At 35.2% G+C, this 24718-nt stretch overlaps 1 protein-coding gene across 24 annotated transcripts in view; it reads left to right on the top strand.

Moving 5' to 3' along the window:
• ADGRL3 (adhesion G protein-coupled receptor L3) overlaps positions 1-24718 on the top strand; it is a 764879-nt gene that overhangs the window by 365726 nt on the left and 374435 nt on the right. For all 24 annotated transcript variants that reach the window (XM_070395881.1, XM_070395997.1, XM_070396008.1 and 21 more), the window contains one exon: positions 2712-2925. In XM_070395881.1, coding sequence (XP_070251982.1) covers positions 2712-2925 — 214 coding nt within the window. The remainder of the gene's footprint in view (positions 1-2711; positions 2926-24718) is intronic.

Below are 24718 nucleotides of genomic sequence, written 5' to 3'. Positions count from 1 at the left end.
AGAATTGCATGTATTTATTTCAATACGTATTTTAATGTTTGTGTACATTAGTGAGTTAAACTATCAGTGCAAATTTATAGCTATCACATAAGTATCTCGAAATTAATTCTCTTATGTGGAAGTCAACTCATTAGATGATTGGTAAACAACTTAGAACTTGACTTACATGCATTTTATTTTATTTTATTTATAAATATATTTTATTGATTCTTTACACAGAGGAAGGGAGAGGGATAGAGAGTTAGAAACATCGATGAGAGAAACATCGATCAGCTGCCTCCTGCATACCCACTACTGGGGATGTGCCCGCAACCAAGGTACATGCCCTTGACCAGAATTGAACCTGGGACCTTTCAGTCCGCAGGCTGATGCTCTATCCACTGAGCCAAACCAGTTAGGGTGACTTACATGCATTTTAAAAGACTTGTTACATTTTTACAATTACACATGTGACTTTCTTCCAGTAATGTACTGATTATGTTTACAGTCTTAGACTACAAAACTGTAAAACTTGACATGAAAAGATAGTTGGCTGTATAAAAATGAAATATACATATTCCGCAAACATCTGAATTCAAACATGAAACTAAAAATATATTTGCCACAGATATGAAGAACAGATTTTTTTCAATTTTTTAGCTATACAAAAAACTTTTACAATGCTAACTATGGATGAACATAAACAGGAAATTCAGAAATAAAATAAATATGAAGGGTCAATAAACATGTGAAAATATATTGTATTTTACAAATAAAATAATGAAAATAAAAATAAGGATATTGTATCATTCTTCATCTATCACAGTGGCAACATTTAAAGAAATTGGTACTATGTAGTTTCACAGAGAATAGTACTGCCATTGGAAGTATGCATTTTTATTAAATATTTTGGACATCTAGTTGTTGATATTTTCCAAACTTGAAATATATTTCCCATTTGATCCAGCAATTTTGTTTATATAAATATATTATTAAATATATTTGGATAATTATATTTTTTCAAAAATATTATAGCTATGGTACACAATATATCACTTTACACCTTTATGATACAAAAACTGGGATATTCCTATATGTCCATCAATATAAGATAATGAAGTAATGTTTTATATTTATATACAATGCAGCCATTAAACAGGAGGAATGCAATATAGAAATGAAAACATTTCCATCATATATTGTTAAATAATAGTATGAAATAATAGGTGTAGTGTGATACAATCGTAGTAAAATTTCCTTGAGTAAAATAAAAAGAGGAATGGGAGGAAACATCTAATGTCTATTTGTTTTTCTGTGGGACAGAATAATAGGGAATTTACCACATTGTTAACTGGTTGCCTCTTGACATTTGGGAAAAGGTGTGGGGAGGGAGCTAAAGAAATTTGTAAGTGTTTTATATACATCTCATTTTCTTAAATAAAAAGTATTTACTATTTCTATAACATACAAAATATACAGATTATGTTATTACTTAAAATTATATAATTGTTTTGAAATTGAAACACTACTTTTACTATATATACATATATATGTGTATATATACATACCTGTGTATATATACACATATATATGTGTATATATATATATACTCAAGAACAGTACACATTTTTGGTAATGGTTTTTATAAAAGATCAAAATGCACACACAATACCCCTGAGGTTTATCTGAGTTTCTTACTCAGCAAATTGAATATGTCTTTTTATTTTTAAATATATTTTTTACTGATTTCAGAGAGGAAGGGAGAGGGAGAGAGAGAGAGAAACATCTATACTAATTAAAGGGTAACATGCTAATTAGACCGGGAGACCTTCCGGGAGACCTTCTGGACGTCCTTCTGGACAAAGCCATGGTGGTGGGGCCGAGGCAGAGTTGGTTAGGGGAGATCAGGCCAGGAAGGAAGGGCAGTTGGGGGTGATCAGGCCAGCAGAGGGGGCAGTTGGGGGTGAACAGGCCAGCAGGGGGGGCAGTTGGGGGTGAGCAGGCCGGCAGAGGGGGTAGTTGGGGGGTCAGCAGGCTGGCAGGCGGGGCTAGTTGGGGGCAATCAGGCCGGCAAGGGTGAGCAGTTGGGGGTGAGAAGGCCAGCAGGGGGGCAGTTGGGGGTGAGCAGGCTGCAGGCAGAGTGGTTAGGGGTGATCAGGCAGGCAGGCAGGCAGGCAGGCAGGTGAGCGGTTAGGAGACAGTGGTCCCGGATTGCAAGAGGGATGTCTGACTGCCGGTTTAGGCCTGATCCCTAAACCAGCGATCAGACATCCCCCAAGGGGTCCCAGATTGGAGAGGGTGCACGAATTTCGTGAACTGGGCCACTAGTCCATGATGAAAGAATCATTGATAGGCCACCTCCTGCCCTCAAATCCAGGACCTTTTATTCCACAGGCCAATGCTCTATCCACAGAGCTAAACCAGCTACGGCCAGATTGGATATTTCTATATAGTCTTTACTTCACATACCAGCCAAAGTTTTAGAAAATCCAGAGTGCTGTTTTATGATAAAAGAAACGTTAGGTTTTTAAGAAAAAAAAATTATTGTTAGAATAAAATATACCTGTGAAGTTACTAAAGTTGGAGATATTCTATTTGAATTAAAAGTATGAATTGCAACTCCTTCATTCCTTGGTATTAGTTTACCCCAAACACTGGAAAAGTAAACACATATACTTTTCTCTCATATGTAATGAAGAGGACTTAACCTTTTTTCCTCCTCCTTCCCATAGCTTTCAGCCGCGCCCCAATCCCGATGGCTGTGGTCCGCAGAGAGCTTTCCTGTGAGAGCTACCCCATAGAGCTCCGCTGTCCGGGAACAGATGTCATCATGATTGAAAGTGCCAACTATGGGAGGACTGATGACAAAATCTGTGACTCTGACCCTGCTCAGATGGAGAATATACGATGCTATCTGCCAGATGCCTATAAGATTATGTCTCAAAGGTAGGATACTTCTAATATTCTTTTCTTTGTTACAGGCTAATATAAACTCTCAACATGCATCTGTGTGACATATTCAGCACAAGTAAGAACATAAAACTATTGTGTTATTTGAGGATAATTTGAGCTACTATTTCAATATCAAACTATCCCCCATATCACTGAAATGATAATAATAGGATTGCAGGTCACATTTGGAAATTATTAAAAGAAATTAGATTATTTATTATGTTTCATGGTCTACTGTGTATTCTCTAAAACTGATGAATCAAAATGCAGTATAATAAAAGAATATTGATTAAAGATTATTTGGCCTTGGAAATAATGAAAAAAGTATTCCCTTAATAACTAGTATACAGGTTAATTCATTTAATACATTTAAGCTTTCTAAAATGTTACCATATTAAAATAATATAAATTAAGGTACCATGTAACATTACTGGATAAGAAAAAGATGATCTTCAACTTAAAAGGAATTGGTCAATAGAGATTCATACTATAGAAGGCTTACATTATATTAATTTCTTGATAAATGAGCTAAGTATTAAGTAATCAATTTTTAAATAATCAATTATTTTTATTTAGTGGATTTTTTTTTTATTATGATTTCCTTTTTTGGGCATTTCTTTTCTTCTGTAATTTAAGGATTTCTTTATATATGGGAGAAATCATGGCATATGTAAAAATAAATTGGAATATCAAAGCAAAAAACAATAGGTTTCATGAGTTGCGTTATTGTGCTTGTGAAAGCCTGTTTTATTTTAACCTTTTGTCTTTTAGATATACTTAAAATTCTATATATATTTGTATGTGATTAATAAACTAATAGAGTCAATACCTTATATTTATAAATTTCTGATGTGTCAATTAATAAAAGAAATTATCACATGCCAGTATTTTGGTAGTTAAAGTATGTGAGATATACTTGAAATATAGTAGTGAGTGTTTATAAGAAATAAGATTTTAAAATTGGGGATACTATTTGATATTAGTTTGGTTGCATTTGGTTCTTCTTGTGTATCTCTCTCATTGTTATATATTTGACAGATACCAACTATGGTTAAAGTCTCTAATGTTATGCCTAAAAGAAGTCTAGTCATTTCATTGCGGATAGATGTTATGTTGTTGTGGTCTTTCATGAGTAGTTTTCCATGAGTAGTAAGAAATGGGTGCTGTATTTGTTTCTGTCAGATGACCATATTTTAGAATCCATTTGGGGTGTGGGTTGAGGAGGAGATTGTGCTTTTCTGTGATTAGGTTTTCATGTAAAATGTAGCAGAAACATTAACTTCATAACTCTTTGATCTTTATATGCTTTTCATTGAAATTGGTTTAATCCTTTCATTGATATTATTAATGGCTCCCCAAATAAGCCCTTAATCTTATAATTATCACACAAAAAATCCTCTGGAATTACTGAATTTTATGGGATTCATCTATAAAGTGACAAACCTGCAGAGTAAAACTGTTTTAAGCACCTTCAGTAAATCATTTGTGGAAGCCCTCCTGGTGAACTTAGCCAAAATAACTGTGGTTAATTCTCCATGGAGGCAAGTTCCAAACTTGCATTTGGACAATTAAATATGCTATATTTACGCTTGTTCAAAATAAATGCTTTTGACTCTTGGAGAGAAGAAATCAGGTTCCATCTTGTAAGCTCCCAAGAGATAGAATCACCATGTCTACTTAAGCTGCTTTATAATGAACTTTCACAGCCACACCAATGACAGAATGCTAAATAATGCTAATAATTACTAATTATGATATGGGCAGTTTAATGCATTTGAACTAATCATAATGGAAAACATTTTCTAAGAGATTAATTATTGTTTTCTTTCATTTAAACTACTAGAAATATACTGTATCAGAATGTAAACATTTTCTAAGCATGTCTCTAGGTAGGAGGGTTATTAATAAAAGATTATTTGTGTATCCTTGCATAACCTTGTTAAAATGGCTTCATAACTTCTTTCTGCTTCATAAATTAGACAGATGTGGCAGGCAAGGACAGACATGAAACATTTTTACACCATGCAGATGTTTGCATACACATTGAACAAATGCATAAATACAACTGTATTCGAACATGTTAGTAAATGTGAAAAAATTGGGGACTTGAATTGAAAAGTATGTGATAATTTATTGGGACATTTCCCCCCAGTAGAAAAATGCAATCTGATATCTGCTCCAGAAAAGTCAGTTTTCTCCCTGCCTTTCAGAATGCACCTCCGGTTCTCAGTCCAAGTGTATTCTCCTGCTATTCTGTCTGCACCTCCTGCAAATTTCCTGTGCTGTGCCTTTCACCATTATTCTACTAGAAGACTTCTTAAACTGCCAGAACACATTTATTTATCCTTCACAGAACTTCTGACCTCACTCATTATCATCTGCATCCATCTTTATTGCATTTAAACATTTATAAATCTATTTTGTCACATTTTAGATGGTGGCCTTGTCTAAAGTAAATTGTAGGCTTCTAGAGGCCAGTCTTTCTGTTCATCTTACCTAAAACGAACTTTTGATGTGTAAATGAATGAAAAGAAATGCTGTCCAGTTTTGTCATGTTACTTAAAAGCTTTCTTTTTTTAAAATGTCTTTATTGATTTTGGAGAGAGAGGAAGGGACAGGGATAGAGAGTTAGCAACAGCGATGAGAAAGAAACATCAATCAGCTGCCTATCGCACACCCCCACTGGGGATTGAGCAAACAACCTGGGCATGTGCCCTGACCCGAAATCCACGCGGTAACCTCTTGCTTCATGGGTCGGCGCTCAACCCCTGAGCAACACTGGCTGGGATTAAAAGCTTTTTTAACTTTACTGATTTTTATTTTATGTTTACACACCTCAGCGTGTTTAAAAAATAGTACATATAACTTTAGAATCTGGAAATGACCGTTGGTAATGGTAACTGCAGAAATTTTGCAATTTGAACCCAGCTGAGGTTTCACGTTATCTTGGGTATTAATGGAAACATTTCCGTTTTTGACTCCAACAACACTTGAAAGTCCATGATATGCAGTTCATCATGACAGTTACTCTAGAGTTCTCTGAATAAGTAAGTCAGACATGGTTCCTGCCTCAAAAACTGTAGGTTTTTTTGGCCGATAAAATGCAAATAGCTATATCACTTGCTCAATATTTTATTTTTATCTCATTTACATTTATTGAGGAGTTAAAAAATAAAAAGCAGGAACATTCTTTCAGCTAGATATTTATGGAGATATAGGTGTTCGTGGAAAGGAAGTGTTAAGCTGGTCCTTAAAGGATGAAGGCATTAGTGGAACCGGAAGAGACCAAAGTGATAGTAGATTCATAAGTGGATTAACACCAAAAACAGAAATACAAGGAAACAGCCTCCCTTCAGTTACCCTTCACCATTCTTTTCCATCATGGCTTCACAAGCTTATTGGTGTTCTGCCTAATCTGTATAGTCTCTCTAAGGAGTCTTCCAAATGTGCTACAGCTTGAGGCCACCCCCCACCCCTATCTATACCCCAAAGCCTCCCCAAAAAACCTTAATAATTCAATGACAAACTAGCTTGATGCCATTATTCCCTTTTTTGAAGTCCTTCTTATAAGTTGGACAAAGGTGTGGAATGTTTGAATCTCATATATGATGCCATCCTTACGCCATCTTTTGATGACTCATATTTTAAATATGTTATATAACAACTTTACACAGAATGGAATATAGCTTTCAAATATAAAAGGCCTTTGTGAATGCATATGCAAATATGTTTATGAGTAGATCAGGAAAATTGTGAATTTGTGCATATTGTAAGTATACAACTCAATGACTTTTCACCATGATCATCCAACTAAAAACCAGATGAAGATGCCCCACCTTGTGCCCTGATATATCCCCAAGAATTGTTCCTCTTCTGACTTTTAACACTACATTAGTTTGCCCATTTTATAATTTAAATAAATGGATTCAAATAATATCTGCTTTTGTGTTTCTGACATTTTTCATTCAATGCATTCACTTTTTTATATAACTTCATTGAACCATTTTTAAATACCACAGATTCACCCACTGCAAGTGTATAAAGATAATTTTAGTAAATTTACCAAGTGGTACAGTCATCACCATAAATCAGTTTTACAGTATTTCCATCACCACTGTAAGTACCACATGTCCATAACTGTTAAACTCCATCTCCTTTCCCACCGCATGCAATAATTAATCTGTCTTCTGTTTATATGTCTATCCTCAGTGCCTGATTTTTAGTCTAAAAAATGAATATTTGAAGTTAAGTTTAGTGGACTTATCAAGAGGAACAATATCAAAGAAATATTAGTATTTATTTCTGGAGACATGGAGGTAAATACAGGATGGGGCAAAAGTAGAATAGTTGTTTATTTAAAGTGATACAATAATTTATAAATAATAATACAAGAATAAACTCTGTTTTTTGCAGGATCACAACTGTAAACCCACTCTTGTCCCACCCTGTATGTTGCCTGCATTTTAAATTCTCTTAGAACCTAAAATCATGAATCTAGACATTTAAAAAATACCATCTTTAAAGTTTTCTATCAAGTAGAGATGTTAAATGTATAAAATTAGAGTCTTTTTTCTATTTAAATGAATAATTTAATTTCCTTTAGCAATACTACATTTTCATGTGTCACAGTCACATTAGGAACATGCACAAGAGAAAAGAGAGAAAATTGTTTCTCACATTTCTGAAAAAGTTATATTGCAGTGATATCAGTATCACTGCACGGGATTTTACAGCTTACAAAGATCTTCGCTTCTGTTGGATTCATTCCTGGTGAAGTTAAGAAGTTTTCAATAGTACTAGAAGGAGACATATGGGTGGAGATTATTTTATGTATGTAGCTGAGTAAATGTTCTGCAAAAACTGTGTATATACATGAGTTTTTCAATGGGAGTACCCTTTGTTCCTTTGACAGATTACACTATGTCTTGTATTTCTCTTATGAATCATAACAGATCAAAAACAACTCCTCAAATCAGGAACTTTTCCATTGAATCCATATTCTTTGTAGTGGAAAGAACAAATAGGCATAGGAACTATAGTCTGTAACTCAGTTCCTTAAGATTACCGTTGGATGCGTGTTTATTTAAAAAGGGAGGGGGGTAGGAAATGAAGGAAGGTAGATAACTCTCATTTCCAAAGCCTGAATGTAGAGAATATGGAAGAACAGGAGAGTTCCTATCTAGTAGGCATTTGTTTCTTTTTTTCTAATATTTTGGCTCATTGCAACTCAGCGAATATATTTCTATAACATCCTGCTAAAATGCTTCCTAGACCTCCTAGCTATTAATTTAATTTTGAATGAAATTGTTACATGTGTATAATTCTAAATTTACAAATTTAGTAAATGATTCAAATATTTCAGAATAGCTTTGGGTGAATGCTAAGGGGCATTGTGTTGGCTGTTTCTTATGGTCCACAGGAAGTTTGTGCCACTATTGTTGAATCTTAGTTCATGGAAACTTAGAATCCATGAGTGCTCTCTGGGAATAGCAGAAGGTTAAAACTATTTTCATAACAACATTGACCTATTCTTTGCCTTTTTCATTGTTAGTTGTAGGCACTAGTGGTGTAAAAGCAATGGTGGGTAAAACTGCTGGTATTTTAACTGGGATTAAGGTGGTAGTAACAATGTACTTAATTTTTTTCTCAGTTTTAATTTTTGATATGGTAAAAATCAATAGATATAACACATAAATGGATATTCTCTGGGAATATTAATTTTTTTAATCCTCTCTGGAGGCTATGTTTTTATTGATTTGAGGGAGAGAAAGAGAGGAAGGAGGGGAGGGAAGAGAGAACGAGAGAGAAACATTGATGTGACATCTGTTGGTTGTATCCTGACGGGATCAAATCTGCAACCTAGGTATGTGCCCTGACTGGGAATTGAACTCACATCATTTTGGTATATGGATGATGTGCCAACCACCTGAGCTACCCAGACGCCAAGGCAAGGGAATCTTAATTTTAGAGTTAAAGAGGTCAAGAGACAGAGTAGGAGACTTGATGTTTTCACAAATATAATTATTTTTTCATTTCTACTTGTTGGCCGAAAATTAGTCATTTATAATTTGTTCTTATTATTTTTGCATTGCACAATTATCATTCTATTTGTCATAAATTCATCTAGTCTTTTTCTATGAGTGAATTATTTTTAAGAGCAGACTATCTGTATGTTGTATAGTAAGTAGTCTCTATTAGTACAGTGCCTATGGAGAATTAGACCATTGAAATCTGAAAATTAGTCATTTTTTTGTTCAGACATTCATTCAATCTTTCATAAAATTATAAAAGCCTAATTAAAATAAAAAATAAAATGACTAAAACAACAGAAATTTAGAAGAGCTTATTTTTCAATGATATGCACTGTATAGATTAATAGTATTAGGGACAGGGGAGCCCTACCATAATATTATTCTAAATGCAAAAATGTTGGAGGAACTAAATTTATAAGTATGTATAGTGGATTTTTTTAATTTTAAAGGATCATTGATTTTTATTGTTTTAAGTCAGTGTTGTAAAGACTGAGCTTGAGAAGTTTGGGGCATCTTTTTATTGGTATTCTTTAAAGCTTCTGAGTTCTTATTAATTTATCAGTGTTGGTGGTTAAGTCTTATCCATTAGTTAAATGCATTGCCAAACCAACTAAGCAAAATTGACCTAAAAGGGGTTTAAATACCAGTAAAATTAGTCCGATAGATTTACCTGGAATGTGTGTTCATTCACATTTGATAAAACATTAGGATTTTTGTTTTCATTTACAGCAAATGATTGCCTTAGTTGTTCCCTCACATCCAGTAATTTTATACTCCGTGGTCAGACTGTAGAACTTGATATCTTGTGGAAAATATTTATAAGATATTACTGAGAAAGGAAGCATAAGCAGTTTCTGGAAATTAGAGGAGATTGGATGAAAATAGTTGAGGTAATTATCTTGAGTATAGCTTAAATCCAAATGGAAAAGAACTAAGTATATTATGAACATAAATTATGTCACTGATTAGTTGGGTATCATTGGACTCTGGAGGGAAATAAGGTATAATGTTTAGCTGACTGAATAAATGCCTCAGTTTCTCTATCAATACAATGATTTTAAATATTTCTGGGACTATTAGGTGAGTAGGTCTCAAAGTATTTCCATTGCCTTTCATTTTTCATTTTACTGATGAGGAGCTTGAGTTGCATGAAGTTTAAGGCGTTTACCTGAAATTACTCAATTATGATATGATAGCACAAACATGCCTGCTAGCTTTAGGTACAAAGTCTATGATTTTGTTTTCTATCATTTCTTCTTTTAAGACACTTACAATAATTTTGGACAAAGGAAAGGTCTTTATTTACTTTTATTAGAACATCAGGAAAAGCGAGTGAAAGATTCAAGTACTAGTACATCCACATTTTATATAAATCAACATGTTGGTTAAACAAGAGTAAGGTTATTTTTTTTCCCTTTTAATTTACATTTACTAACACCGCCTTGTACAAAAAGGCTTGAGGTTTGGAAGTTAGGACACATTGAAATGGGCATCTAGAGATGGAAAAAAAGCAAGTGTTGCAAGCTCTTTCATCAGCAGGCTAGAAAGGTGACAAAAGGCCTTGAGCCAGGTGGGCCTGGAGAGGCCATGCCCTCCCAAAGGGACAGGGGTTCCTGCCTCAGCAGGCTGCTGCTTGGAGGGAACAAATGCCCAGGGTTGCCAGATCTGATTTGTCAAATGATGGCAGAAGTGAAGATTTCCTGTTTTATACCCCCAGTAAATATTGAAAACTCAGGTTTGAATCTCTGACACTAGAAGTCAGGTGGCGGTTTTCCTTGGAGGATTGAGGAGAACCAGGGCTGGGTGGGGGGAAGAGAGGACTTGTCAGACGTTTTGTGCCTTGATCTGGGGCTGGTTACATGAGTGTGTGCAGTTGGTGAACATTTCATGGAGCCATGAAACCAAGCTTACCAAACTGATCAATATAACCCCTTAGCTCAGCGGTTCTCAACCTGTGGGTCGCGACCCCTTTGGGAGTCGAACAACCCTTTCACAGAGGTCGCCTAAGACCATCGGAAAACACATATATAATTACATATTGTTTTTGTGATTAATCACTATGCTTTAATTATGTTCAGTTTGTAACAATGAAATTGGGATCACCACAACATGAGGAACTGTATTAAAGGGTCGCATCATTAGGAAGGTTGAGAACCATTGCCTTAGCTTCATTGTCAGGAAACTGTCCTTTCCTTCCTTTCAGGCTATTTAGGCAGTTTTCCATTAGCTGGGGTTTTAATATCCAGGATATGATGTGCTTGAATAAATAGGGAACATATTCAGTTGTTATTGTTAATAATACTTGTTAACACTTCATTTCGATCAGCTGCCTCCTGCATGCACCACACTGAGGATCCAGCCTGCAACCCAGGCATGTGCCTTAACCTGGAATCGAACTGTGACCTCCTGGTCCGTAGGTCAATGCTCACCTACTGAGCCACACTGGCTGGGCTGCTATGTGTTTTTCATTGGTCATATACTCTGGTAAAGAATATACCTTTCACTTTTTTATTTAATCCTCCCCACAACACTAAGAAAATATATTTTATTATTTTATTATTACTTACATTGTGCCAATGAGATCATTAAAGCACTTAGGAATTTACTTACTGATTATTTTAACCCAACATATGATTTATTTGAGAGATTTGGGCCTCTGTTTAGTATAGTGAGAGTGATTAAATGATAAGGTTTTAAGAATAGTTAAAAACTGCTTCTGGTCATGATCATGATGGTGCAAAAAGAAACGTTTCCTTTCATGCAAACACTCAACCAAATATTGGATTGATTTGGCTCAGGTTTTATCAATATTCAATTATAGCCATACACAAATTTTATTATTGAATTTTTTGATAGAAATAATATAATACTGTGAATTTGAAACTCTCTAGCCTCTAAACCCCTTTTTTATTTGAATCAATTATGTTCATAAAGTGTTTTGAATACCATAATGATTCTTAGGAAAACAAACATTGGTACAATAGAGCTGATTTGTATTACTAAATATTTCCAGCTATAATCCTATATTAGCAATATTTATCAAGAACAATAAGCCAGACGATGTTCAAAGCACTTTACATAAATTAATTCATCTAATTCTTCTTTAACTCCTGTGAAGTAGATACTGCTGTCATCCTTACTTCACTGATGGGAAACTAAAGAATGGTTAAGTAACACAGTGATTTGCAAAGCTGGGATTTTAACCTCCGGTAGACAGTCCAGCTCCAAAACCCATCATAACTACTCCAATCCATTGCCTTGTGAGCTGTGTTTAAAATGTGTACTGTTTTTAACAAATGGGACTGACCTAGAAAACAAATATGAGCCAGTCACTATTACTGAAAGAAAAATACACGTGTGTGTTTCTGTGTGTGTCTGCCTGTGTGTTCATCCTCATACATATGTATTAGTGGTTGGTTATCATTTTCACATACAGATATGAGAACATGGCATGAAGCTTATTAAATTATCTGGCATTTATTTTCTGCCTTGGAATACATTTTCTGACAATAATACTCAAAATACTTGTGATACAAAATTTTTTGAGACAAAAAAAAATCTATGAAATCGGATTTTATTTTTCTATTTTAGCATTTTGAAGTTCACAGGGATACAATTATCTATACAAATACTTCAGTAAAGGTGAACTTCACCAGGAATAATGGGGAATGAGTTGAAATTTGCATGTGAAAATAAAGGAAAATTGATGTCACAATGTGCAAACATTGGAACAGAGCACTCATGAGTTAGAAACTAAATACATCAATGATAACTTTTAGGTACTTGTAAATGAAAAAAATGTATCATTCCAGCCTTTCTTAATCAAGCTTGAATATAAGTAATCAAATGCTTAAAAATTACTCATGCTTTATTTTATATAATGAGATTAAGAGCATAAATCTTTACAATCAAAGCTTTTACCATAAGTTATAAAAATGAAAATGGATCTTTATTTGTACCACTCTCTCTCTAGTAACTTTATTTTACTATACAGATCAGCTTATACATGTTTGTATTCTGATTTTATCTTTTTGTTTTCTGCAATAATTCAATTATGTTAAAAACATATCACTAAATTTACCTCCATAAATACTCTACTAGACACAATTTTTATTAATTCATTGTTTTATTATTAATATTACCAAATAAAGTATAGTTAATAAATCATTCTGTGTAATACGTTTTGAACCTCACTATGATATGTTGATATGAATAGTTTAACTCTAAGAGAAATGCTACTTCTAAAATTCTTAGGGAATAGCTATTACTCTAATACTTGTTAATATGAAAAAAAAAATTGCCCTAACTGGTTTGGCTCAGTGGATAGAGCGTTGGCCTGCGGACTGAAAGGTCCCAGGTTCGATTCCGGTCAAGGGCATGTACCTTGGTTGCGGGCACATTCCCAGTAGGAGGTGTGCAGGAGGCAGCTGATCGATGTTTCTCTCTCATCAATGTTTCTAACTCTCTATCCCTCTCCCTTCCTCTCTGTAAAAAATCAATAAAATATATTTAAAAAATATGAAAAAAAATTCATTACTTGTCACTGGTTTCTGTAAAATTAGGTAATTAATTTAGCACATGTTTAGCATGACTATATGTAAATCTTAATTATTTGTAACCAGCTTTACCAAGTGGTAAAAGCATAGTATGTTGTTTTTTCCATGTGTATTGGCTGATTTGAATATATATATATGAGTATTTTGGCTTGAAAGACGAGGTTTTTCCCCAAAATGCTAGCATCCATAGCTGTTAGTGCTATCAACCATATAAAAATAAACATTTGGAGCTATTTCTTGGACTTGTTAGTGTATTGAGGAAATAATACTTGGAAGAGAATGTAAATCCACGGGAATATTTCAATGTAAAAGAATAAAACATTAAAAGTAATAAGAAGGAGCAGGAGAAGAGATGGTTGTTACAGAAAGAGGAGACTAGATGATTATGGGTTTGAAGGGGAGTAGATGATAATTGAACTGAGCAGAACCTTTTCACTTAAAATTCTTGTTATCATTGAATTATTTAGAGTCACTGATGTTTCCACACCTTCACCACTGATCATGTAAACAACTCTGTATATTTTACATTTAACTAATGTACTCCTGGATATTCAAATTTATTTATCAAATATAGTTTTATTAACTTCATGTGAAAGATTTATGGTAGTCCTCTACCAATGTGAACATCTTATTAAAGATGAACATCTATTATCATTCCTGATTTAGTAATATTGACTTTTTTGTTTTATGATAATAGTAGTTTTTGTTTTAGTTTCAGTTATACCCCTGAAGCCCACCAAACCCTGGCTACATGCTATAGTGCTTGAGTGTTTCTGTTACATGTTATGTATGTTATATATGTCATATGTGTTATATATGTGTTGCTGCTATACATTATACCTGCACATTTCTAACTTTATCTAGATACTAATTTTTATTATCTTATTTTTCTCTCCAAACCACAAATGTTTGTCTTTTCATTATAATATAGTATAAAAATACCTATGATCAATTTCACTATAACCTTCTAGAAAGTGAGATTATTTCTCTATAGGTATTTTAGAAATTAGGGTCACAAAAAATATACTTCTCAGTAAATTAGCCTCTGCAAAATTTGTTCTAATAGAAGGCCTTTCATGTTTCCAAGGAATTCAAGTAGATCATCCTTGCCTGAAGAGATAGAAGGATTCTGAATTACTTTCCAAGTTTGGTTCTATAAAAAGAACAGAGTCCTTCAAATGACCTTACATTCAGTTATTTCCTCCAATAGCAGGTTTCTGCTGTAACATTAAAAAATACTACCACTGTAACAGCAAACATCATGTCTAGTGTAATCTTTCACTGAGAGTCATAGAAGTGGAAAGCATCGATTAAGAAAAGCAGCATAAGCCCATATGGATAATAGGATGGAATACGAGCAGCCTGCAAAATCATAGAATAATGTGTCTCAGTTAAGGTACATAATATGTACCTAAAATGTTGTACATTAGTGCATATAAAAGAAAAAAATAATAATTCCATGTGTTATTGGGAGAAAAGTATATCTTTTATTGGTAGATTTTTAGAAACTTACTTTAAATAAAATTTCCTAATTATAAGAGGAAATAAATTGAAAATTGCATAGTCAACAGTTATGTAAAGACTTCTTAAAGAAAAAGATGTCCTATGGAGCTCCAAAATTGAATTAGTTCTAGAAAGATGCTTAGAAACCAGCCCCTACTCCTCAAATACTTATGCAGGTTCAGAGAATGTGCTTTGAAATCTTTGCAACAGACTGATGTGAAATGCAAGCCTTGTGCCCTAGACATACTGGCACTCTGAGCAATTTGAAAGGCTCTGATGAGGATGGAAACATGTTTTCCACATGCGTGGCACCACAGTGCTAAAGTGGTTATTATTATGACTAGAGATATATATTTTATAGTATCCCCTGTTGTTGAATAAGAGGCATGTTTCTGGATTTTTATATTGTCTGTTTTTCTATTAAATCAAAAGAGAAGTGTTTAAAGAATTCCTGTCTTGGAAAGAATCTCTCTCCATTATATCTTTAGCAATATATCAGCTTCATATTCTAAAGAAATACGTTTTGATGTTTTCAGATTAGTAATTTTTTCTCTATACTTATTTTTATTTTATGAATTTAGGATTAAGAGTTTGGGTCCTGGGAAAATCCTTATATGCAGTTTCCCTTTAAAAACAGGAAGTGATTTTTGTTTCTGTTGTTGTTTGTTTTTGTTTATTGATTTGGGGAATTTCACTTCTTTATGTTCCAGGACTCCATCCCTTATTTAATAAGTTTTTCAGACTTGGAGAAGGAAGGTTTAGAGATTTTTCCAGAGGTAGGTTACCAGTGTCATTTAATTCTGCCAATGTCATTGAAAACATCTTGATAGATCACATAAGAAACAATTACCCACACACTGTTTACATTAGTAATTAACAGAGCGAATTTCAGGAGAGATTATAAGCAATGTTATCACTTCAACATTTTCCTCTTAATGAAACAACCAACACAGTGGGGAGCCGGCTGCATTTTTAAGCCCAGCAGGCTAACTTGTGGAAGAGAAACTATTAAGCATCCAGGGGAAGGGTTTGAATGCAAAGTTTGCTACTGTTGAAAATGATAGGAAGTAGTCTTGTAAGGAAATGCCTCTTGGACAATCCAGTCTGCCAGTTTAAAGAACTTCAGAAGTCTTTTCAAATAAATATCGCTATGCATTTTCCAGTACAGATCGACACCTTGTGGGCTTAGAGACCATGAAGCCTCATGAGATCAGGGTTTCCCTTTGCTGGTGGAGACCCTCCTTCATAAGACTAGAACCAGAATTATTTAAGTTGGCTCTCTTACAGATACCCACAGACTTGGGAACAAAGCACTCGTCTCCCAGCACTCAAAGTATTTCCAGAAAGAAACACTGAACAAGGAACAACAATAGCCCTTTGGAAAACTAATCTTACTAACTCCCCCTTTTTTCTGGCATCTGGCATTCAATTTAATGTCACCAATGGCTAAGAACGGTTCCAAGACCAAGAAAAGCACATACTTAAAAATGAGGCAAGAATGTTCACCGAAGGTAAATCTGTGCGTTCTTGACAGAAAACAAGATAAATAGATAATGGGAAAATAAGCAAAACTATCCATCCCATGCTCCAAAGGCAACTCAGTATTTTATGTGGAATTCATAAAATGGTTTGCCCTTTACTAGGAATGACAAATCCAATTACAAAGAATCTGAGAATCTCATACAAGTCCCCGCAGCAACACCTCCCTCCACAAAAACCAAACATAACCGGTGGATGACCAATGTTTGTCCCCATGCTGGTGTTTTGATTTTGAAATAAAGAAAACCAGTGTGGCCGAAACCGGTTTGGCTCAGTGGATAGAGCGTCGGCCTGCGGACTGAAGGGTCCCAGGTTCGATTCCGGTCAAGGGCATGTACCTGGGTTGCGGGCACGTCCCCAGTGGGAGATGTGCAGGAGGCAGCTGGTCGATGTTTCTCTCTCATCGACGTTTCTGACTCTCTATCTCTCTCTCCCTTCCTCTCTGTAAAAAATCAATAAAAATATTAAAAAAAAAAAAAAGAAAACCAGTGTGTTTCTCTGTTTCAGTCTTGTAGCCCTATGATCTGATTGGAGATCCTATATAAAAGAAGAGATATTTGGTAGTGACTAAATCTGAATTCAAATTTTAGTTTTGTTACAAGCTTTGTAGCTATGGCCTTTGTGAATTCTTCCTCTTTTCATTGCTGGTCTGTGGAGACTAACCATGAGGCCCTGGGCTGATGCTCTGCCCTGAGTGTGTGCTGGCGCTTCTGACCTGAGACTTGGATGCCTCCTTAATGTTACATCTGCCCTGCACTCCGGTTGTTGAGGTCAAGCTAATGAAAGAAACTGGATGTGGGAGCATAGGCCAAGCTTCATACTAACCCTGGCTTTTAAAATTAGCTTCAAACATTTTAATCTACAATATGTTTGCTCTGAAGTAAAATGTTCATAAAAGGCAAAGAGAGAAATTGGCATCACATTTTGTTCTTGGATTGAAATAACTTGCAATCCCATCCCAAGATTTTTTAAATGTTTAAAATTTTGTATTATGAGTTAGCAGAAAAAAAGGCTTAAAACTATCTAAAATCTCAAACGATCCTTTCTTCCCTTTCCTCTGGTTGAAATTGCACTTTTAAAACTCATTAAAACAATTCCATATGTTCCACTATAAAAGTAATTGCTGCCGCTTTTACAGAGTCCCAGCATCTCTAGTTTGTTAACACATATACTAAATGAACCATCGTTAGCTATTGCATAGTAAATGCAATGATTCATTTTAACTCTCTCTACATATTACTTTTAGCAGTAACCAAACACTTCAAAATGATTTTCCACTTCATTATGAGTGAAAATAATAAATAAAAAGTATATTATAAGCACATGAAGCCTATTAAATCTGCAAAAAATGAGAACACTTTCATTTTAGGAAGAAACTGCCTTGCACAAAAATGGAAATCAGAAGTTAACTATTCTGGTTTTTGCAGCCTTTAATGTTTCTGGTTTTTGCAACTTTTAATGTTATCCTAAGATGACTTTCACTTCCACAGAAAATAAGGAAGTCGTTTCCACAGAATTTGCATCCTCAAAAAGTAAATACTCTTTTCCACTTTTTGAGTAAGGATTGTTATTTCTATGAGAGCTTGACGTTTTGTAAGAAATGTCAATAGCAAATGTGTGTCTGCAACAAACTGTAATAGCTAATGTGATGCTGTTTCCTAGAAGCATCTGGCAACTCTACTTGAGTCGATCATAATAAATACAAGGATATGCACGCTCAAGCATTCCTGCTCTATATACATACGATGAAATGCAAGTAATTCTGCTTATAGGCTAGGGATAACATTAAACGATGGGCAGTTCAAGATTCTTGATTTCAAACTAAATCTATGAGAAAAGCCAAAGGCTCTTTGTTTTGTTATGGCAATAAAATTACTTTGATACAGAACATGCAGGTTTTACTTTTCAAATATCCAACAAATGTCCAGGGTTTCTCTATTCCAATAGACCATTCTTAAAAGCTTATGTATATGAATTGAGTATTGAAAGCTGATACTGAGCAAGTCCAGTCTTGATAGAATGAGCTGACCTCAGATTAAACACAGAGATAATCTCTTGTAAAGATGCTTCCGCATATACTACTGTGCCAGGAATCATAAATCCCAAGCTTCTGGCTTAGGAAAATAGATGATGAGACTGCCCTAGAAGAACAGCCTAGTGATAAGGGAATGATATCTGTAAGGTCTACAAAGCTGGACCAATCTCCCTGCATTGCTCCCTGCAGCCAGCTGCCCACATTAGCACACATTGCTTTGCCTGTTTGATCTTGTCTCTTTGTACTTCCAATTTTGCTTCTTCTTATCCAGACATTATGGTGTCCTTGAACATGACAGACACAAACCACCTAACAATGCTACTAATTCCTCCATTGATCAAGTTAACAGAATAAGCATGGTTCCCATTAACTTATAGTGAAATACTGCAGATGATTTAAAATATATACTCACAAAAAAACTTCTAAGTACACTCAGTATTATAAATAATAGGAGGAAAAATTTGCATAGCTATTAAACAATAGCAGGTATATTTTAGAAATGCAAAAGGAAACAGCATTTTTCAAATGCATGAAATCTGTGTTTGCTTGTTTATATAATTATTGAGATTCAAAGATGAGCCCTGGTAGCCTAAGGATGATAGATAGAACTCTGTTAAATCAAAGGTACCTTTGCCATTTAGAGGATTTTCCCTGTTGGAGTGCTAGCCATTCTCAGTTAGATCTTTTTATTATTAAAGAGAAGTCAGAAATTTTGTTTTTATGAAAAGCTCCTAATTTCTTAGGCTTGAATCACTTGAGGAATATTCTATGTGGGTCATACAAATTATACCTGAAGAAGCTATCTAGCTTGGTAACTTTTATTGGTGTCTACTAGAATCCCAAGGGATTCAAATATGAATTATCATGGGTGGTGATTACTTCAAGTCAATGAGTGGGGCTCTATTTCATCTTTTGCTAAAAATTATTATAATCATTCAGGGACCTTAATTAGACTAAACGATCTCAGATGCACAGAATAGACAATATCAAAGGTTGTTTCAGTTTACTCTCAAAATCACAGCATTCACTGTGTTCCAAGGCCGTTTGGGTTGTGGTCTCAAAAGGAGAAGTTACAGACTATCACAGCACTTTGTAACACATCCTGAAATTATATTTTTTATAATTAAACATAATTAGGTTTTTATAATTAAATTTTGTCAGAGCCACATAGTAAAATAATAAATTATTATAGGCTTATTAGAAATTGTTTTTCCTCAGACACAATGTCATTAGAAATGGTATACCTTCACTTATTAGGAATTTGAGATGTTCCCTAATTAAATCAAATGAGGCAGATGACACATTATCATTGATTTTCATAGCTGAAGAATATGGAAATTTAACTGTTTGTAAATTTTCAAATATAACTTAGTTATTTGGTGCCAAACACCTCAGATTTGTTACTTACCTATTCTTTTGTATATTTGGCTGTTTTGCTTGCTGCCCTTTTTTACATATTTAACTGACTGTGCACAAGATATAACAAGATTGAGGAGGAGGTGAAATTTCCACCCATTACTTTTATCCTTAAATGTGTGTCTGTTTTCTGTTTATGGGGTTATGTCATTTATGAGAAAACTAGAGGCCCGGTGTAAGAATTTGTGCACTGGTGGGGTCCCTCAGCCTGGAGGGTGATCGGGGCCAATGGCGGGGGGTGGGGGGGTGAGGCCGCCTGCTGGGGGGTGTGACCATGGAAGGTTGGCTGAACGGCCCCCTCCCCCAATCGGGGCCGATGAGGAGGCTGGCCAGCCAGAGGGAGGGACTGCGGGAGGTTGGCCCCAGCAGCAAGTTAACCAACCGCCGATTCTGCGAGGAATCGGGCTCCCACCTCCCTTCTGTCACGATCCAGGGTGCAAGTATCGGGCTTCCTCCTCCCTTCTGTCACGATCCAGGGTGCAGGTGAACGGGATTCTGAGCTGTCAGGACATGGGGAGCAAGCTAACCAATGGCCAATTCCACGAGGAATCGGGCTGCCTCCTCCCTCCTGTCAGGGTCCAGGGTGCAGGTGAACCGGATGCTGGGCTGTCAGGGTCAGTGCGCTTCATAGCTACCGGCGGGTTGACCGGTCATTCTGGTTGTTCCGCCGTTCGGTCCTTGGGCTTTTATTATATAGGACATTTTACTTTATAAATTTTTTAGGGGTGGGAAATTATTATTTCACTGACTGTGAACTTACTTGAAATTTGTTGCTTAGGATTAGGTGAAAATACTAATAGTTCTCTGTGGGTATGTGTCTGTTAAAATTGTCCCTTTGTTTTTTACAGTTAGCATTTCGTTAGACTGTGTGCTAATGCTTATTTGTTTGTGTTGATGTAGATAAGCTTTATCAGCTGTGAAGCTATTAACTGTACAGAGGAAGTCACAGCAGGAATGAGGCAGGAAAATATTTGCCAACAATTTTCTTATTGGTTAGTCTGTTTGCCAGTTTTCCATGGAAAAATATACGAGTTCCAAGTTGTTTAATGTTGAGATTAATTAAAATTTACTCATCAGTATTCCCAGAGAAACCTACATTTGTGTGTTATTTCTTACCTTCTGAAATAATAAATTCTAACTTTGCAGACATGTGCAACTACATAATTAATAAGCAAGGTATAATATGCTGTATATACTATTTTGGACTGCACTCTGAAGAGTATTTTAAGGTTTCATAAAGTCACTTAGGAGTAAGAATGTGCCTGATTAATTTTAATGGCTATTAATATTTAATAGCCTAGCTGAAAATTAAAGAAGTAAACAGGATTATTTTTAAAGTTACAGCTGAAAGCAACCCAAATACTTGGGATTAGTTTTTAAAGAATTGTTTCATATTTTAATTGACATTATTTAGTTCAGTTTCTCTGTATTTAGTATCTTAGAATTCTCTCTCCTGAATTTCCTTTTCTGTATTTATGTATACAATCCTGATTATACAACCTAGCTTCACCTAATATTGTTATGTCTTAATCCTTCTTTCCCTTGAGCATGCCCCATGTTATTTTCAAATGTGTAACACTGTGATAACAAACATATTGAATTAGGATCCTCCAGCTTATCTGAATTCTAAAAATGGTCTATGAGTAGTTAGTTCTACTATACAGAATAAAATGGGTATAAATTATCCATGGATACTTCTAAAAACTTCAATAGTATATAATTATAAACTATATAATATTATAAAGTCTTTAATAAAGTTTCTCCCCAAAAGAAATGGAAATGATACAAATATATAGATAGGGCAAAAGTAGGTTTACAGTTGTGAGTACATGAAACACAGAGTTTATTCTTGTATTATTAATTATTATATTAGTAGAGGCCCGGTGCATGAAAATTCATGCACTGGAGGGGGGGGTCCCTCAGCCTGGCCTGCCCCCTCTCACAGCCTGGGAGCCCTCAGGGGTGGGAGGCGACCCGGTCGATCAGGAGAAGGCGACACCCCCATCACACCTCTGCTGCTGCCACTGCTGGCAGCGCAAGCCTCAGCTGGCCCTGGTTACCTGAGCCTCGGGCGGCCCTGGGTGGCTGGGGGGCTGAGGGGTCTGGAGGACTCCCCAGGCAGGCGCATGCCTGCTGCCCAGGCGTGGCTGAGGGGACTGGGCGCTGCCATCTTGTGGCTGTGGGCGCCACCATCTTTGAGGGTGTGGTAGTCAATTAGCATATTCCCTCCTTATTGGCTGTGGTCTCGCCATCTTTGCAATGGCATGAGGGTCAATTAGCATATTCCCTCTTTATTAGATAAGATTTTCCATACAAACAACTATAAACCTATATTTGTCCCTCCCTGTATAATAAGTACCAAAGATATGTCATACAGAGGGTGATACACATTTTTGTCTAAACAAGGACACTTTTGAAAATGAAAGTAGGTGGTGTTAGGAATTATGTCAAAATCCTAAAGGGTATACCAAGAGAGTCCTGGACTAAGTAGGGCATGTGGATGAAAGCTAGCTACCAGAGTTAATTATATTTTTATGAGTATTTCATGTTAAAATAAGAAAAGTAATAATACATGTGCCTCTTATAAAAGAACCCAATTTTACTTTTAAGGCTAGCGAATCTATGATGCAAAAATTTAATATGTAGTTTTATTGACTCTCTAACCTAGTTATTTTCTTTGAGACGAGTATCACGTTTCTAAAATCCATTCTTAAATTTTAAGCTTATGTGAGTAATGCATTATTTCTTCATCTCTAATGGGTCCTATTACTAGCAATCGCCCAGGGGTAGGTCAGCAAACTACAGCTTAGAAGACATGTAATTTCAAATTTTGACATAATAAGTCACCTTCTTATATCTGGACTGATCTTTAAAGGATGTGGTGAAGAGGAAAACATTATTTCAACCTTTGGGAAATACAACTTAATGTTTCAGTGGTGTAAATGATCTGGCAGATCAAAGGCATAACCTTACTCTATGTATTTGTTAAAGAGATATCCTCTAAAAAGAATATCATAGAGATTATAGTGCAATGGCCAAGCGGCTAGAGCATATCATGTTTTTCCTTCATTTTTAGCAAGAATATAGGCAAACATTCAGATGTTCAGTTTATTTTCAGCTTCACCTCTGAAAAGTCTCCAGGTGATGTAGTCTGCTGAAAGACTCATTAATGTGTTATCTGCTTTTCACTGGAAAGGAAAAATGTTTTAACTGTGGGAAACAGAACATTACATTGTTACATTGAAAGAAAATAGTATTTTATATCAGAAATTCATTTCCTAGACCTAGAGCTCAAAAAATAAATACTGAAGAGATAGTGAAATGAAGGATGTTTGCATATCAGCTTTAGCAATTTGACTAAAACGTGACAAAATTTTACTTATTAAAATCTTGTAATGTTTTTAGTTGTAGAGTAAGTATTCTTTTTTCTAGCTTTCTTTTTCCTTCTTTCTTTTCTTTTTCTTTTTTCTTTTTTGGTTATCCTTTAGTACATTATGTTACAATGTCTATAGATGCAGGACTATTTTGAATTAGGGGAATGCTAGATGCTCTTATAAATAAAGCCCAACATTTCAGTGGTTTCACAGAGAGATGTGTCCTTCTTGTCTGTATAAGATTTCAGAGTTGATGCTTTAGCAGGTGGTTTTCTTTCATATTGGTTATTAAAAACAAACAAACATAGGATCCCTTCAACTTGTGACTATTATTTTCCCGAGGGCACAGGAGTTCCCTGTATCCAGCTGTCAGGACAGACAGGGATCATGAACTAGATGCAGAGGGACCCTAACAGCTACTAAAGACCCTAACCTGGAATGGTCATCCTCTGCCTCCAGTCATGATCTGCTGGCAAGAACTAATCACATAGCCTGATAAGGGTTTCTGTTGGTCTATAGTTTCTATAGGTGGATACTTCCCACATTCTGGAATAAACAACACGATTTTTGTTGAATAACTAGCTGCCTATACTATAGCAACCATTGTAAAATTAATTTGGTAATGAAAAGCCATTCAAAGATACTTATTAACAGGCCATCAGTGTGGTAGATACTACCAGGGAGGTGAGCTGGGTCCCTGAGGAGAAAAATGTCTTCAGTGAAAATCTTTTTAACATTTTGAATTAATGCCATGTACATGAATTAGTTGATTAAATATCAATCATATTTTTTAATTTCTATGCATAAATTTAATGGAAAGGAATTTAGTAATCAATAACTCATCCACCCTGGTGTTTTAGTGTAAGCCATGTGCCCATTTCCTGTTTACTTAATACATCACAAAATGGAAATTTGATCACTCAAAGAAAATACAAGTTGAAAATATGGACTACTCTTTGCTTAATTTTCCTGTTGGAAAATTTCCCCACTAATTCACATAAAGGAAGAAGAAGAGTCCCTTTATTCTAGTCCAATTGAAATATGGCCAACTTAAGCATACAATGAGTATTCTAGAAATGAAAGCAGATATAGTTAAAAACTTGGCAGGATTTTGATATCATTCTATCTTTCAGCCACAAGGATATTGTGAATTTTATCAAATGAAGCATTTACTGCTGGAAAGCCTGCTCCCTTCACCTCTGAAAAGTCTCCAGGTGATATAGTCTGCTAAAAGACTCATTAAAAAACAGAAACAATTGTCAAAGACTCACTGGAGGCTAGATGTGAAAGGAATGGTGGGTATTTCTGTCTTTCGTCCTGAAAATATACACC

Source organism: Myotis yumanensis, unplaced genomic scaffold, assembly GCF_028538775.1.
Source record: "Myotis yumanensis isolate MYYU_CA2020_CCGP unplaced genomic scaffold, mMyoYum1.0.hap1 SCAF_1, whole genome shotgun sequence".
Classification (NCBI taxonomy): Eukaryota; Metazoa; Chordata; class Mammalia; order Chiroptera; family Vespertilionidae; genus Myotis; species Myotis yumanensis.
Note: the sequence above shows the minus strand (reverse complement) of the source record. Positions and strands in the feature narration are given on the sequence as shown.